Raw genomic sequence first — 18,220 nt, 5'->3', positions numbered from 1 at the left:
TATCTACTTTCTTTAAATAAATTTGTGTTAAATTTAACACATTCTGCATGTCCCAAACGGTCCACCCAAATTTTTATGTTAATTTTACATAAGGCAAATATGTTAGTCAATCGCGTAAATATTTATTAATAAATTAACACAAAAAACGTAACACTATCACATAATTTTGCAAACATATTTAGTGTCACTTAGATACATTTATAATGTAAAATTTAAGTAAAATAGTATGATGTTTTTATATTTTATGAAAATAGTTGTTTTATATATTGATAAAATCAAAACGTAAAATTAACACAAATATCATGTAAAAATTTGACACAAAATAAAACATTTGATACAATTTAAAATTAAATTTTGTTAAATTAACGTATTTGTAATGTTAAATTTTAATGAAACAATATGTTACTGTTACATATTTTAAAAGTAATTATTCAATATATTGATAAAATTAAAATATAAAATTAAAGATACATAAATGTTAAGAATTATGTATCTATACATAGAAAAAATGTTAACATTATTTTCTTTTAATGTTAAATATTATTAATTAACTAAAGTATTATAAAATATTATTAAAAAACAACAAATTAATAAATAAAAAAAATTTTATTTGATATTTTTATTACATATTCATTAATATTACAGAAAACATTTAGTTATAATAATATTATCTTTCTCTGATATTTCATAAATTTCCCAACTTTTTGTGTATGGTAAATTGGCTACATTCATTAAAAACAAAATACATTTATTAGCAATAAGATATCTTAAATTTAATGGAGATGTACCTATAATATTCTAACTTTCACACAAAATAAATACTTTTGAATATACTGAAAACAAAATTTTTATTTGACTAAAGTTAGCTTTAACTCTCACAATAGCTTACAAAGTCTCACTTTATCCTTCATTAGCTCTCGGGAGCGTAATACAAGAATCGCATACGGGTACGACTGTGCGAACGATTATATCTGTTCATTATCAAGTGATCTACAGACAGACTGACTGTCTTATGAGACGGTAAAACGCTCGTTTTGGAGATTCCGGTATACTCCGATGGAATTCATAACAATCGATCACGTGATAGGTCAACACATCATCGCTGAGCAGATTCAAGAATCTCGCAAATACGAAGTACATAAATATGATCACATTTTCAACGAATATCTATATATTTTGTATACGTGCTCGAACAAAAACAATTAAATATTTCTTTTATGTACGTAACAAATATGGTTTAATTTACACACACTTATTTTATTTAAACAAATAATTTTTAATTAAATCTAACTTACTAATTATAAAACTTAAATTCTTCAACATTGTTGTTTTATCAAATTTACAACTATTTGATTAGTATAACAAAAACAATAATTAAATAAAACAGTTTCACAAAATTATATTGTTTCAAATTATACGATTTTGTTAATCATTAAACGCATATTTAACTTAACAGTATATAATTCAAATTAATCTAAAAATTGAAACAACTAAATAATTTTGTTGCTGAATTTAATGAAATGAATTATCAGTCTCTCTCTCTCTTTCTCTCTTGTTGTAGTAATAAAATTATAATTTTTTGGAATAAACGGCATCAATCGTACTTATGTGACATTGATTTAACATAAAGTTTATTGTGTTCATGCAGCTTCCTTATTTAAATAAAATAATTGTTTAGTATAGAATGAAATATTTAGTTGCAGCAATAAATAAACAAGATATATGAGATTGAAATGTTTAGTCAAAACAATTAATATTTATTCTATGCAACTAAACAATTATATGGATTAAACAAGGAAACTTTAACATAATAATATTTATATTAAATCAATTTCATATATGTGATTGGTTTAATATTGCTGCTTATTTTAATTGATTATAATTTGATTAGTAAAACAAGAACTTAGTTTATTTAATTAAACACGGCAACCAAATTATTTCATTGTTTCAAATTGCAGATATTAATTGGATTTACTACAATGTATTTGACTCAAATATTTTAATATTTGAACTATAGTTCAAAAAAGTTGTTAACTGAACTAAATGCGTTTAGTTGGTTATAAATTGCTTATAAGCAATTCTGTACACGACCGGTGAATAAAGTCGGTTCTGCCATTGTACTCCTGGTGCGCAGTTAATTCCAGTTACCCTCCTTTCCGTCGGTACTTCCGGCTCCTGACACACGAGGGATCGTGACGAGATATTTCCTTTCCTAGTATTTTCCGGCTCGCACGTTCTCCTCTCCTTTGCGAGGCGGGATTTTGAAATCCTTTCGGCCCGCTCTTACAGCTCTCAGAACTGCTTATAAGCAATTTATAACCAACTAAACGCATTTAGTTCAGTTAACAACTTTTTTTTCAGTGTAGACATAAATTTATACCAAGAATCTTTCAAAAGATAGGTACATGGTTAAATACGGTCCTTTGTACTTTGCTGGTAATTTTACGTTCGTTTTCGTTTTATACCGCGTGACTCTATAGGCAATAAGATTTAGCTGCAACCGAAGAAGGCTTTCTTACTATCATTGTGTTGTTATACTATTGGTCTAAAAACATATTTGTAATTTAAAATGAATTCAATTATGATAAAAGTTGCGTTAAGATTAAATTAAAGTTGAATTTAAAGTCGATTTTGAAAGGCATTATTCATATTAAATTAGAATGCCATAATTTTTTACAATTACTCTAAATAATAAAACAATTACAGTATGGCTCATCAAATAAATGTATTTGTAAATTAAGTTGATATAATATAACAGAAAAATACTGGTAACAACATTCAAAATAGAACATTTGTATAATTTGCTCGTTTATTTGATTTTCCTTTTTATTAAGCAGCCATACTGGATAAACGATGAGGAACATACAGAACGAAGCATTAACGAGCTACTTTCGACAAATTGTCAAAGATTTCGATGACGACGGGGACTAGATATTTCAAAAATGATACATGGTTCCATTGCGCCAAAAGGCATCTATCTCTGGCAGGTATATTACTTGTACAAGGAAAATTTAAATTTTTTCACGATAATCAATGAAGAACTGTAATCTAATCATCTTTTATTTAATGTTGAAATAAATATTGCGTCAAATATGCATTGATGATAAATGATATTTAGGCCAGTATTCGAGTTCGAGGACACAGTCGATCGAATCACTGGTGCGGCGCTGTTATTATATCACCTGTACACGTGTTAACAGCTGCCGCACATTGTCTTGAAGGTTACAACAAAGGTACTTATTTTGTGCGAGCGGGAGATTACAACACGGATGTAAGTAAATGGATATCATTACGAAAGCGAAGAATGCATTTATAAAAGGTGTGAGAATCAAATATCATGTGTAATTAAATCGAATTCGAATCACATCTTTATATGCTAATTTGAAGATATTATATATTTTCAATAATACGTTGTAAAATTTTTTCTTAAAAAGGGAGACAAAATTTATCTATACTGCTTTAAGGAAATGTCAATCATAAGCAAAATGCTGTGTTAAGTGTTAGAAAATTTATAATAAACAACAGACAAAGTGTACGCAGGTTTTATAAATTAACAAATACTTAAAAGGCGAGCGATTCGAAATCGAACCGTTCTCTGTTAGATTCGAAAACGAATTCAAATTGAATCAACTATAATTGATTTCGATTCGAATTCGAACAGTTCGCACACCTTTAACGATTTATTTGCTAAACAAACGACACTTTATCATGTTTGATGTTACCAGATAAACGAGGGAACGGAAGTGAAAGCCAACATCGAGGATTATTACGTGCACGTGGAATTTCGTAAAGGCCATAGAATGAACGATGACATCGCTTTGGTTCTACTTAAAGGCCTCGGCATTCCGCTTGACAAAGATATGATGCCAATTTGCTTGCCGCCTGAGAATGCCGAATATCCACCAGGATTGAATTGCACGATCAGCGGATTCGGCAGCATTGAAACGAGGAAGACGAGTAAGTGAAATTCTAAAGAGATTATATTTTAAACTGAATCTTGTAGCATGCATCAGATTCTTTTACAGCATAATCAAAAGATTTACGATACGGCTGGGTACTTTTGTTGGATCAATTAATTTGTTGAGCTAGTTATGTTTATGGTGAAGGTGCCATTAGTGATGGAATGATGTGCGCCGGATATCTTGATGAAAGTACCGATACCTGCGATGGCGATTCTGGGGGATCTCTGACACGTTATCACAACGGTAATATTAAAATAATCAGATTAATTACAATGAAAAATTCTATAACAACGAAATTTTTTAAAAATATGGAGTTAGAATTATAATAATATATCTACTATTAATATACGTGTAAGTAATAGCAAAATTTAGAAAGTATTATAAAATTTTCATATCTAGAAAAAGTGCTACTATTTATATTGTTTTACTTAAGAGAATTTAAGCTTGCGAACTCTAATTTTAAAATAAGAAATATTATATTTTCAGTTAAATTAATATTTGCATAATGCTGTTAAAATACTGTTAAAACTCATATTATTTTTTATATTAGGAGCTTTCACTTTATACGGGATAACTAGTTGGAGTCAACATTGCGGCAATGCGAATAGACCTGGAGTTTACGTCTGTGCAGCGCATTATCGTCGTTGGATCGATCAAAAAATTAGAGAATCGTTAGCAGGTAGATAGAATGTCGAAACTAAAATTTAAAGTTACACATAACCGTTTATATTGCTCTTATTATTTTTCCCAAAACGCAAAACAACATTAGTTGTAAATGACAAATATTCTATCGTCATTTGTAAATAAGATTCCTTTTTTGTCATATCCATTTTTTCGATCCTTTTATTAATTCATCCTTACACGCATTTCAATGTAAATACTTGCAAAATAAAACGTAAGTACATCTGTTACAAAATATAGAAATAACAATAAAATAGTCAAAGTAATTCTGTTAATATGCCGTTTATTTCATAAGACATCTTCATTTCTACAGTAATGGTAATTGCTGATTTTCTATGGCTTTTACATGATTGAGCCTATTTTTTATGTACAATAGTCCTAATATATATATTTGATCCAATTCGATCCACGGTGACAATTCAACTTGGCATTTATACAAATTAAATAGAAGATGTACATATACAATCGCAGAAAAAAATGTGTTTCCAATGTAAACTTAAGCTGTGAATAACATTATACTGTTACGACTGATCTATCATCAGAGTAGCTGATCAAACGAAAACTAAAATTGTTCGCTCATTAAATTACTTCTTGCAACATTGGTTTTCTTAAAAAGCACATAAACAGAAAAACGAAAAGGATACTGTAAATAATGTTATTCATATAATTGTGTACATATACTAAACATCTCGGCGAAGGTGTAATATTGTACTCTCTTCTGTAATAAAATTGATATATATTTATTTACAACGAAATTATTAAAATTTTTAATTCGTAATATATATGTGATTACAAGATTGAATTTATAACGTTTTTATTAGGTAAAATCGTACATTTCGCATATAATACCTTATCAGAGGTAGAAATATAAGACGTTAATGACGTACACTGCATGTAATAATACGATCAACGAATAACATGTAATATTTATTTATCCTAAATTGATATTTACTGTAATAAATATCACAAAATTGTATTTGCGTAATAATATTACAATTAAATCTCAACTAAGGTGAATAAATACTATATGTTCTTCGTTGATTATTTATACTGTCCGCGTCGTTAATGCCTAAATTGACGTTACAAATTAACGTTACAAAACGTCGTAAATTAACCGTAAATTAAACGGATCATTTCTGGTTGCCGTGACCTTACAGAAACATTTTTGGAATTACATCTGTGCATACAACTTTTCCCTAATGTTGTATGCAAGTTTCGCAAGACTGTTGGAAATGGTATGACGTCGCATATGTAAGGTAAAATTGAATCGGGACATTTCTGGTTGCTTATACGTTACCGAACATTTATGCGACAATTGCATAATGCAACGTTATATAAACGTCGTTGCAAAGTGATTTTATTTAGCAAGATATGACTCTCAAGCATCATATGTGTTTTTTTTTGTTTGCGATTGATACATCAGGTCGTATAACATACATACAATCGTATAAACATATAGGCTTTTATCGTACACTGTGATTCAGCGTACACGTCTTATAGGAATAAATCGATACAACGGTATCGCTGATTTGATACGAAAGACAAAATATTTTTACAAGATTGGGCTGTTGTGTATGCAGTTTTTACATTATTACTGCGAAACGGATGTTATTGTTATCTAACCGACATACTCATAAGAGATGACTTACGACTTCACTCCATATAAATTACATGGAGCAGTCAGTAGTCATAGTGAAGGCGCGCTCTTCTGGTAAAAAGTGTATACAACCATTAATGAACTCCCTGTGACGATGTAATATTTCGTCGTAATAATTCTTGGACAATAGCTCCATATTCTCACCTCATTTTTACCTGCTTTATTCGGCCAATTTGAAGAGTGTGAATAAATTTATATTATAGAAGCGTCACAAAAGTGACGTTTATTTTCACCTTTAGTCTAGAAATACACGTTGTACAAGAGTTTTTGGCTAAAACTCAACGAATGTCATTACCGACCAAGCACCGACCGTACTCACCTGATGTAGCCCCGTGTGACTATTTCTTGTTCCCGAAGCTAAAATTACCATTTCGAGGAAGGCGTTTTGAGTCAATTCAGGCCATAAAAGAAAATTCGCTGAAGGAGCTGAAGGTCACACCTCAATCAGCCTACAAACGACATATGGAGGATTGGGTCAAGCGGTGGTATAGTTGTATTGCACTTGATAGGGCTTACTTTAAAGGCGACAAAATAAATTTTGATAAATAAATTAATTTTTTTGTGTTTTACTTAACAATTCCGAACACTTTTTACACAGAGTATATATTCATATCATATTTATCGTGTTTAGAGTGACAATCTCGAATAAAGTATCGGACAAAAATAACAAACAGATAATAAATTTATCTCTTTTCCCCTCCATTATTTAAGATAAACAAGCGTATAAAAAACGCACCCGCGCTAAAGCCGCACATTTGCACTGTGTGTTATCACGGGCGTGGTTATTACGGTGTGCAGTGTTACAACCTTGTCTTCAGAGGCACGGGCATTGTGAAGTAAGTACTTTGTCAGTAATTTTTTAATATTATATTATACGAGCAGATTCAAGAATCTCGCAAATACGAAGTACATAAATATGATCACATTTTCAACAAATATCTTTATATTTTGTATAAGTGCCCAAACAAAGACGATTAAATATTTCTTTTATGTATGTACGTAACAAATATGGTTTATTTTACACACACTTATTTTATTCAAACAAATCATTTTTAATTAAATCTAACTTATTATAAAATTTAATTGTAAATTAAATTATAAATTTAAATGTAAAATTTAATTTCTTCAACATTGTTGTTTTAGCAAATTAACAACTATTTGATTAATATAACAAAAACATTAATTAAATGAAACAGTTTCACAAAATTATATTGTTGTTTTAAATCATACGATTTTGTTAATTATTGAACGCATATTTAACTTAACAGTATATAATTCAAATTAATCTCCAAATTGAAAAAACTAAATAATTTTGTTGCTGAATTTAAATGAATTATCACTCTTTCTCTCTCTCTCTCTCTTGTTGTAGTAATGAAATTATAATCTTTTGGAATAAGTTGCAATGTTGAATCAATCGTACTTATGTGACATTGATTCAACATAAAGTTTATTGTGTTCATGCAGCTTCCTTATTTAAATCAAATAATCGTTTAGTTGTATAGAATGAAATATTTAGTTGCAGCAATAAATAAACAAGATATACGATTGAAATAGTTTAGTCAAAACAACTAATATTTATTCTATGCAACTAATCGATTATTTGGATTTGTTCGCGATCAAACCAAAGTTAACAATCTTGTATATTTTTATTGCGTCCTCCTGTAGATTTAAGTTTCAAAATTCAAGCGGTTACTTTCATTATTTCTTGTGTGTACACTTGATTATTTCGACCAGCTTCGGTGCTATTATTATTTGCTTGTGTATACGGAGTCGAGTGTTCGGTCGCTCCGTTCTTTATCACGCGCTAACAGCGGGGACAACTCGGCGGGAAGATCGTGACAAAATATTGATATTCTTCTCCTAAGACGCTGGCCACGGTTATCTTAGACCAGTCAGCCAATTAGACGATTTCCCGCGGAAAGATCTTTCCCCCGAATTGTTCCCGTCGATCGGTCGCTCTGCCGAAGATCTCGTCGCTAACTCAGACTCTCAGAGTGATTCGACCGAGAACGATCGCATTTAAAATCACGCCGCAACGATCCGTGAGATTGAAAATCGACAGACTACTGACCGACGTTGGTCGGAACTTGTTTGTGAAGGCCAAAGACAGATTTATTAACGCAAGTGGTGGCATGCATATTGGTGAGACAATTTGACAATAAAGGTCTTTCGTTAATTTTGTGCAGCGGACCTATTGAGTATTTCTTTAAATCTCAATCCTCGCGCCTTTAAATCTCGCACGCTCGCGGAGCAGCTGATCGCGGTCGATCCTCGTCGCTCCTCTCGGCTCACTCTAACGCTGTCGCGCTCAGCGGCAGGACAACGGCAAGCTGTGTATTACTGAAATTACGCGTCTCACTCGCGCTCACTCGAGCTCGCCCGGTAAACTCAAGTTCGCGCACGTTCTCTCTCGGCAACGTGCAGTCGCGAACAGGATTAAACGAGGAAACTTTAACATAACAATATTTATATTGAATAAATTCTATATATGTGATTGGTTTAATATGTTGCCGCTTATTTTAATTGAATATAATTTGATTAGTAAAACAAGATCTTAGTTCATTTAATTAAACACGGCAACCAAATTATTTCATTGTCTTAAATTGCAGATATTAATTGGATTTACTACAATGTATTTGAGTCAGATATTTTAATATTTGAACTAAGCAATTTATAACCAATTAAACGCAGATAGTTCACTTAACATCTTTTTTTCTCAGAGTAAGCATAAATTTATACCAAGAATTTTCTAAAAGATAAGTACATGGTTAAATACGGTCCTTTGTACTTTGCTGCTGATTTTACGTTCGTTCCCGGTTTATACTGCGTGACTCTAATTAAAATCAAGTCACCTTCTTTATACTTATCGTTAGTATTAACTTTTTATTCCCTCTATTAATAATATTATAAGATATTATTCATAATATATTTAATTACAAAAAATGTTACCCATAAATTATATACATGTATTAATTTAAATAAAAGTACACTCTTATAAGTATACTTTAGATATACATATATAATATTAAACATAGTAAATGGCACATTCAAAAATTTTTTACGATCTTAGACTATATATAGTGTCGTTCCTAAGACCGAGCGTCGCGCGTTATGATAACATAGTAATGAAATGAGGAATAAAAACGGCAATCATAGGTATGAACACCGATAAACATTTTAATTTCAAGCCTAAAAGTACAAATCCAAAATAACTCTGTTTTAAATAAATAAATTGTTATTAATAAATATATACTAAAAAAATTATCATTTTTTGTAATAAATTTGTTTGCACAAAAGTTTGGTTCTATTTTTGCAGATCGAGAATAAAAGAAGGTCCATTCGAGTCTTCTACAGCAAGATGTCTACTTAGTCTGAAAGTGTCAACGGTCCTAAGATGCGAGAGTCCGCGATTGAAAATGAAGTACCATATTCTGAAAGTGATATTGCTATTACGGGAATATCAGGTAATTGTCGATTATAGTAAGACTTGCCGAATCGCTATGAGAGCGTAAAGCCGGGGTCCCACAGCACGTGGCTCGCTAAGGCTCGTCTAGGCTCGTCACAAGCTCGGCGAGCCGATTGGTAAAAAATAGGCTACAACCGTGGTCGCATCGCACGTCGCGTAGAGACTCGCCGAGCCATAGCGAGCCATAACAGATTTTGGCTCGGCGAGCCTCAACGCGCCATGGAAACATGGTGGCCCGTTATCGTTCGAGATAAATCGTGACTGGCTTGTGGCGCGTCGTATGCACAGACTGTCGGTAGCTGTTCACGAGTCAGAGTTCGCGGCTGACACGAGATAAAAACAAGCGCAGCCAAGCGCAGCATTGTTAGGCCACATTTCCCCATTGCATAAACGTGTCGAATCTTGTTCGATATTGATAGATCGTATACACTATGGAGTAGTGTAATGAGAAAATTATTGATTTTTTGCAATTATATGAAAAAGAAGATTTATTATGGAATCCAAAACATCCACTATACAAAGATCGAAATGCAATGAATGATTCATGGAAAAGACTAGTAGAAAATATAAACATTTCGGTGATGGAAATAAAAAAAAAGATAATTTGTTAGCAACCTATAGAAAAATACATAAAAAAGTTCAGGCTTCAAAAAAAAAAAAAAAACTGGAAGTAAACGTTCGGAAATTTTTAAACTATCTTGGTTCGCATATGATATGGAAAATATTACTAAATTATATTAAATATTTATTCAAATAGTATTAATTAAATATAAATTCAATGTATAAATATATATTTATTTAATACAAGAATCACTAATTTAAGTATTACTTTTTCTTAGAGTAAGTATTTTTGTACTATAAGTAAATATTTTATTAGTAGTATTTGAATAAACATTTATAAAAATGTATGAAATTTTTCTCACATAAATATATAGCGCGCGAAGTGACTTGGCTCGTCCACAAGTCCATTGATTCGTGCACTTACCGACAATCTTCGAAAACGATGCTTTCCGAGCCACGGATCGCGAATGACAACGAGCCACCCCAAGGGGATAACTACTAGCTAAAATGTTGTCCCACAAATTACATGATTTCATATGATTTCATATGATTTTATTACGATTTCTGGTGATTTCATCCGATTTTATGATTACATCTAATTGCAAAATGATTACACGGGAATTTGTAAGGATTTTATTATTATTTTATATGATTTCATCTAATTACAAATGATTTCATAAAGATTTCATAATGATTTCGGGGACTGTCCCACGATTACATGAAGTGGTTACCCCCTCGGAAATTCCAAAAGGGTTTAATGAAACGTTTGCATGAAATAACGACTTTATCCATTCGTTATCCCGTGTTATTCGAGTTTCTTGCATATTGCTTCTCTTATAAAGTCACCTCGTAATAATCGTCAACGAGCAGAAGTTTGCTCGTGCACCGTCAATTGGCAAATAGTTCTGTTTGCAGTTGTTTGTCATGCTGACTCTGATGCTTGGCGGCGCCCTTTTTTCTAATTCCATGTGCGTGTGCATAAGTATACATTTTATGTACCGAGAACTCTCTTCTTCTCTCTCCGTTCCATTATTTTTTGTTGTGAGATGATCTTTGACCTCTCTAGCTGATAACCCTCCGATATTCCATGAATCAGAACACTTGTTTCTTTGAGTATATCAATATCTGCTTCTGGTTAAAGAGGTGCCGATCGACGTTTAAATTTAGCCCCACGATTTTAAAAAGAGCCGAAGATCAGTACAGTAAGACGCTCGGTGTATCGTGGAAGTATCGAAAATGACACGCAAGGTTTTAATTATTTCTTCGTCGCTCTCTATCTCATTTACACAGCTGTGTTTTCTTCCGCGGTATATGGTGGAGTAGTTTGCTTACAAGTGACTTTTATCGATACAGTTATTTTAATTTAATTTTTTTTACACAAGAGAAATTATAATTAAAATCATAATCTAAGTGTGATGTAGATTGGAGTAAAAAGAATATGGCAAATTTGGCATCGTCAAAAGTATCGATGTTTTACTTTATCTAATATTTTGTACGAAAATACGAATTTACAATGCAATACTTTTAGATCGATATTTATAGTAGTAAATAATTTTTAATCTTTGATTAATTAATTGAAGATTTATTCATAAATTTGTTACATTTTTTTCTTTCAATCAAAGATTGAAAATCATTTATGACTATGAATATTGGCCTTAGACTTCTCACTTTTTCCAAGATTGATAGAGCTAAGAAACTCATTTACTTTTAAATTAATAATTTTGTTAATGAATTGTCTTGCAAATAAATCGAGTCAATTAAAGATTGAATTTAATATATATTTATTTGTCACACACTATGGCCAATCTTACATTGCTGTCGCTAATTGTACATATTGTCGAGGTTTTCTCGTTCGCTTCTCAAGGACAACGACAACGACTGATCAACGCGTGCACAAAATTCTTTTCTTACTCTTTCAATCGTATTTACATGCTATTCAAATTTTTCGACACAGTCAAAATTTGTTAATTTTAATGTAGTCTCATTCTATGAGCGAAATGTTATACATCCCGCCCACCAATTAATGCTAATTAATTAATACAAAAAACCTTTTTTACAATTGTCATCGTTGCTGTCAGAATCTGGAAGATTACATAATTTAGTTAGCGACCTTTTATACATTCCGGTTGCGGTTTTTAATGTGACAACTCGAACCTTGTCATCTATGCCCTTATGAATTTCAATTACCCTACCTAATTTCCATTTTAACAGTAGTGAATTATTATCTTGTGTTAATACAACGTCATTGATTGCTAAGTTAGATTTTTCGACCCTCCATTTCACCTTGCCTTGTAATGATGTTAAATATTCGATACTCCATCGCTTCCAGAAATCCTGCGTAATTTTTTGTAATAATTGCCAACGATCAAGCCGGTTGATTTAAACGCTGGACAAGTCATTGTCTGGAAGACTTGTTAACGGCTCTCCGATGAGAAAATGGCTGGGTGTAAGTGGTTGCAGGTCTTCAAGTGTGGAAGGCAGTTGGCAAATTGGACGCGAATTCAAGCATGCTTCTATTTGAATTAAAATTGTATTTAATTCTTCAAAGGTCAAAAATGTGGTGCCAATTATTTTAAATGAAACTTACAAGATTTGACTCCTGCCTCCCACAGCCCACCCATGTGAGGTGGTGAAGGTGGAATAAATTTCCAATAAATGCGATTGGGCACAAAAAATTTATCGCTTATTTCTCGCTTATTTATCGTTAATTAAGAAATGCATCTCGCTGAGCTCATTTTTCGCTCCGACGAAATTCGTCGCGTTATCGCTAAAAAAGCGTTGAGGGCAACCCCGCTGACCCACAAATCGTCTAAGTGCAGCAAAAAATAATGCCGAACTGAGGTGGCTAACTAATTCGAGGTGTATTACCTTTGTCGCAAGACAGATAAACAGTGATATTTACGACTTATTGGTCTTTCTACCACGTCCGCGATTTACTAATGTTCTGATAGGGCCAGCAAAATCCACGCCAGTTACGAGAAACGGGCGTCCCGGAGTGACACGGTCTGCGGGTAATTGTCCCATTATCTGCGATAATGTTTCCGGCTTATTTCGAAAACAAATCACATCCATGAGCAATCTTTCTAGCGATGCCCCTCTCTCCGAGCGGCCAGTACTTCTCACGAATAGCGTATAATAGATTCTGCGGACCGGCATGTAATAATCTATGATGTTCTCGCTTATTTAATAATCGTGTAAAATTGCTGTCTGAAGGCAACAAAATAGGATGTTTTTTCTCAAATGACGCGACCGTGTTTTAAATTCTGCCGCCCGCCCTGAGAACACTTTTTTTGTCCAGAAATGGACTAAATTGCGACAACTTGCTTGTTGCATTAACATGACCTTTTGCTTGTACGGCTGCTATCTCACTGGCAAAATGAGCCCTTTGTGTAGCTTTAATTAGTAATTGATGTGCCTTACCGATTTCGTTCACTGACAAATAATTGAAAATTCGATTTACTTTACTTAATTTTGCATTCTGACTAAATTGCAAAATCCATGCTAAAATGCGCTCGATCTTGGAGAGCGATAAATAATTATTTATTAACGTTTGAATTAAATTGTTTGAAGTATTAACGCTTAAGTTTGTTCGTGAATTTGGCTGTTGTTCGACTTCAATTTGATTTATCTCTGATTGTGACAATTCAGTCAATACCGATTGTAACTCATTTTGCGAGCAATCATCACACTTCGCTAGCCAATCGGGACCCTCCCACCATAATCTACTTTGTATTAGATTTTTCATACTTGTGCCTCTTGATATTAAGTCGGCTGGTTTGTCCTCGCTTCGGACATAACGCCAATGATTCGACGGGAGAGTTGACCGAATTTCGGCTGTTCTGTTTGATACAAATATTTTTTGACGCGATGGACTGCAGGCGATCCATGCCAACGCCACCGTGGAATCGCTCCATGCATATATTTCGTCAAAATTGATTTTAAGAGCTTCCCTTTTTAATAATCTAGCTAAAACAATGGCTCCACATAGCTCTAACTTCGGCAATGTAATGGTTTTATTTTTAATTGGCGCTACTCGTGATTTTGAGCACAACAATCTTGAACTATAATTATTTTTGTTATCAATTGTTTGTAAATAGATGTATGCTCCGTACGCTTTCAACGAGGCATCGCAAAATGCATGCAGATAAAATCGAATCGCATTAGAATGTGAGATGACTCTTCGAGGGATCCGAATCGTGTGGATTTCCTTGAGATCACCCACATAAGCATTCCAATGCCTGTTGCAAATCGTGCGTTAACGGATCATCCCATTCCAAATTTGTGGAATGGCGCCTATGTCTCTTGCATGATAAATGTTGCGCGAATTAAAATTGGACTAACTAAGCCTGTGAATCGAATAATTTTGAAATTGCTGATAAAATTTTGCGTTTTGTTTTTACTGAATTCGTTATTGGTTAAAATGTAAATTGAAATGTATCTAGCTCTGGGTGCCAATTTAAGCCTAATGTCTTAACTAAGCCCATATTAATTGTAACCGTTGAATTTTCAACTTGATCAGCATTCTCGAATTCACTCAGAATTTTCTTGCAATTTGAATGCCATTTATGAGCCTTCGCTCATAAATCCACCGCTATTTAATAGTTTTCTTAATTACGAAATTAAATTAATTGCTTTAGCCTCACAGTCAACTCCGATAAGGATATAAATCGACATATAAATCGTTTAATAAAACCTTAGACGCTTGACCGACCTCCTCGCCGGCGCCACTAGCTAAATATCGAACGCAACGTATCGCTAAAAATGGAGCGCACGCTAAGCCGTATGTTACGGTGTTTAATTCAAATTCCTTTATCGGTTCATTCGGAGAAAATCGCCATAAAATTTTGAAATTTTTGTTCTAAATATTTTATCTGCGTTGCTCAATCGGCTGTTAGATAACGACCTAAGTCTGGAGCGTAATGTAAATGTACTACCAGACAATCATACTGTGGAAATGTGTAATTTATTAAATGGAGACTGAAAATGTGTCACGATATATTTTTTCTCTCATACGTATATATGAGAGAAAAATATACAGATGGCACATTGTCAGTCTCCATTTAATAAAGTTTATATAATTAAACGTTATTCAGTTTCTATTTGATTATCATGTCTGGTACTGAATTCACATTACGTTTTAAATTTATGTCGTTATTTAACAGTAGATTGAACAGAACAGATAAAATATTTTTAATCCAATTTGTTCTTTTATTTCTATATAAGGTACATTATATTACAGTGATAAAAAAATTAAGCTTACTTTGGTTTTTAGTAAATTGTTAATTTAAAAGTATTAAATAAGTTTTTTTGCTGTACCAATCTTGTAAATATAAATAAATATAAATACCATATAAATGCGCTGGTTGAAGTTTGGAACGTTTCTGGAGCAATTTTTAAAAAATTATTTTTTACGATTCTACTTTGTCAAACAATGACTGTTAAGTGCTATAAACTGTGCTAAAATCATAATGATTACGCATGATTTCCATTGATTACACAAAAGCCCAAAATGATTTCTGCTGATTACATATGATTTCATTATAATTTCTGGTGATTTCATATGATTTCATTATGATTTCTAATGATTTCATATGATTTCGTTATGATTTCTGATGATTTTATATGATTTTATTATAATTTCTGATTTCATGATTACATTTGATTGCAAAATGATCACACGAAGATTTCGTAAGAATTTTATAATGATTTTATATGATTTTATCTGATTACAAATGATTTCGTAAAGATTTCATAATGATTTTGGGGACACTGTCCTATGATTACATGAAGTGGTTATCCCCTCGAGCCACCCTGTTCTTACGGCGCGTATAGGCTAGTCGAGCCAAGGCGAGCCTTGGCGAGCTACACACCGTGGGACCTCGCCTTAACGTACAAACCAAATAAACACTTTTTCCAGGTCGTTTACCCGAGTCATCTACTATCGAAGAGTTTAAGGAGAATCTCATGAAAGGAATAGATATGGTCACCGATGACGAGCGCCGTTGGCCAACGGGCCTTTACGGGCTACCAGCAAGATTTGCCAAAATAAAGGATCTCAGCAGCTTTGATGCCACTTTTTTGGGAGTTCATCCTAAACAAGCAAATGTTATGGATCCGCAGCTTCGTTTAATGCTCGAAGCAACATATGAATCTATAATTGATGCTGGTATCAATCCTACAACCGTGAGAGGATCGCGTACCGGTGTATTTGTAGGAATATGTAACTCGGAATCGGAAGAATTTGGGATGAGGGACCCAGAGGCCATAAATGGTTTGTATATTATGAACATTGCTTTAGCACTTCCCAGCATACATACAGTATGTAGGGAAGTGCTAAAGCAATGTTCGCGAATAGATTTTCGTACTCATTTGTAAAGTACTACTCCTGCAAACAAATATAAATTTTTTTATTTATTTTTATCAAATCATGCCATCTTCTCTCATGCCATAAGATATTTATAATAAATATACAAATATAAACAACAATTATTACACGTACACTCAAATAAAAGTTATGTTTCATTGAAGAAATTGTTTCTTTAACTAGACTTTTATAGATAGAAAAATAAAAGTAATTATAAACTGATCATGAGAAAATATTTTGGCATTATATTTCATAATATACAAACCATTTATGGCCTCTGGGTCCCTCATCCCAAATTCTTCCGATTCCGAGTTACATATTCCTACAAATACACCGGTAAGCGATCCTCTCACGGTTGTAGGATTGATACCAGCATCAATTATAGATTCATATGTTGCTTCGAGCATTAAACGAAGCTGCGGATCCATAACATTTGCTTGTTTAGGATGAACTCCCAAAAAAGTGGCATCAAAGGAGCTGAGATCCTTTATTTGATTTTACTGGACCTAGTTACGCAGTGGATACGGCTTGTTCATCGTCCATGTACGGATTACATCACGCTGTGAGCGCAATACGCGCCGGCGAGTACGATGCTGCTATCGTCGCGGTGGGTCGAAACATAGGAAAAAGCGGACTTTGCACTCGTCGGGACAAAATACTACAACTAAAGCGAAATGATCATGCATTCATGATCAAAAATGTGTATCTTAACAATTTAAATAAATTTTGTATGCAATATTGCAATAAACAATAATTTTTAACAATTTTTTTAAACGAGCAGTTACCGCCGGCATTAGTGTTATCCAATATGCACCACGAGGAGGTTGCACGGTCGGTTTTTGCATATCGTGTTTGTGTGTGTGTGTGTGTGTGTGTGTGTGTGTGTGTTTGCATACCACAAGGATAAGGACCCCGTGGTTCGTCAACTCCACAGTATTTAAAGACTCCAAACCCTCCTTGTGGTGGTGTGTGTGTGTGTGTGTGTGTGTGTGTGTGTGTGTGTGTGCGCGCGCGTGCGTGCGTGCGTGTGTAATAGAGAAAGAGAAGATGAGCATGTATTTATAATAACATTTCTAGTGTCTCGGGAAACATATCTTGTTTTTTCTTTTCATTGTGTCTTGGTCTTAAATTGGAAATTACGGGATCAGATGAGATTAAAAGGTGATGTAAAATGTCTTCATTGGTTTTTATTCTATCCATTTTACGTGAATGTGTTCTTCTATATTCTCGAAATTCCTTGTTTCGCGCTTCACTTGCCTCTTCTGATAAATGCCCAATGGGGATCGAAAAATTGGAAATTATGGCCTCTCCATGAATTAAGAGTTTATGTACGGTGGCTGTCATGTAATACCACCCATAGGTTTCAACTAATTTTTTCGCGGTTTCGAGAGTATATGAACCAAATTTCCTAGTATTTATTTTCTCTCCGCATGAGATTGCCTGTAGTATCACGGAAAATCTTTTTATTAAAGATTCGTCTAATCCTGTGATTTTAGCACTTGTGTATATTTCAGAAAAGAATCGCCTGG

General features: G+C 33.1%; 2 protein-coding genes across 5 annotated transcripts in view; both read left to right on the top strand.

Moving 5' to 3' along the window:
- The window catches only part of LOC120357071 (transmembrane protease serine 11B-like protein), a 41,041-nt gene that overhangs the window by 2,623 nt on the left and 20,198 nt on the right, over positions 1–18,220 (top strand). For 2 of the 3 annotated variants that reach the window (XM_039446522.1, XM_039446517.1), the window contains exons 2-6: positions 2,838–2,987; positions 3,119–3,271; positions 3,726–3,957; positions 4,107–4,205; positions 4,513–4,641. In XM_039446522.1, coding sequence (XP_039302456.1) covers positions 2,943–2,987; positions 3,119–3,271; positions 3,726–3,957; positions 4,107–4,205; positions 4,513–4,641 — 658 coding nt within the window. In that variant the 5' untranslated portion in view covers positions 2,838–2,942. Of the gene's footprint in view, positions 1–2,623; positions 2,988–3,118; positions 3,272–3,725; positions 3,958–4,106; positions 4,206–4,512; positions 4,642–18,220 lie in introns of those variants that run through there. The other variant, XM_039446520.1, reaches the window with a different exon arrangement.
- On the top strand, positions 7,026–17,465 carry LOC120357073 (fatty acid synthase-like). Of its 2 annotated transcripts, none has more exons than XM_039446542.1 (3): positions 7,026–7,136; positions 9,617–9,764; positions 16,245–17,465. In XM_039446542.1, exons 2-3 carry the CDS (start codon positions 9,695–9,697, stop codon positions 16,700–16,702), a joined length of 528 nt encoding a protein of 175 aa, XP_039302476.1. In that variant the 5' UTR covers positions 7,026–7,136; positions 9,617–9,694; the 3' UTR covers positions 16,703–17,465. The 2 variants fall into 2 exon arrangements, with proteins under 2 accessions (XP_039302476.1, XP_039302485.1); XM_039446551.1 differs by lacking the exon at positions 7,026–7,136 and adding an exon at positions 7,676–8,442.

Source organism: Solenopsis invicta, chromosome 1 (genome assembly GCF_016802725.1).
Source record: "Solenopsis invicta isolate M01_SB chromosome 1, UNIL_Sinv_3.0, whole genome shotgun sequence".
NCBI classification, from domain to species: Eukaryota; Metazoa; Arthropoda; class Insecta; order Hymenoptera; family Formicidae; genus Solenopsis; species Solenopsis invicta.
The sequence above is the reverse complement of the archived record's forward strand: the minus strand, read 5'-3'. Positions and strand labels throughout refer to the sequence as shown.

Excerpts from the sequence above, each read along its gene's own strand:
- LOC120357073 (XM_039446542.1), top strand. The coding sequence starts at position 9,695 with ATGCGAGAGTCCGCGATTGAAAATGAAGTACCATATTCTGAAAGTGAT. Across the intron at positions 9,765-16,244 it reads TGCTATTACGGGAATATCAG|GTCGTTTACCCGAGTCATCT; the intron begins GTAATTGTCGAT and ends CACTTTTTCCAG.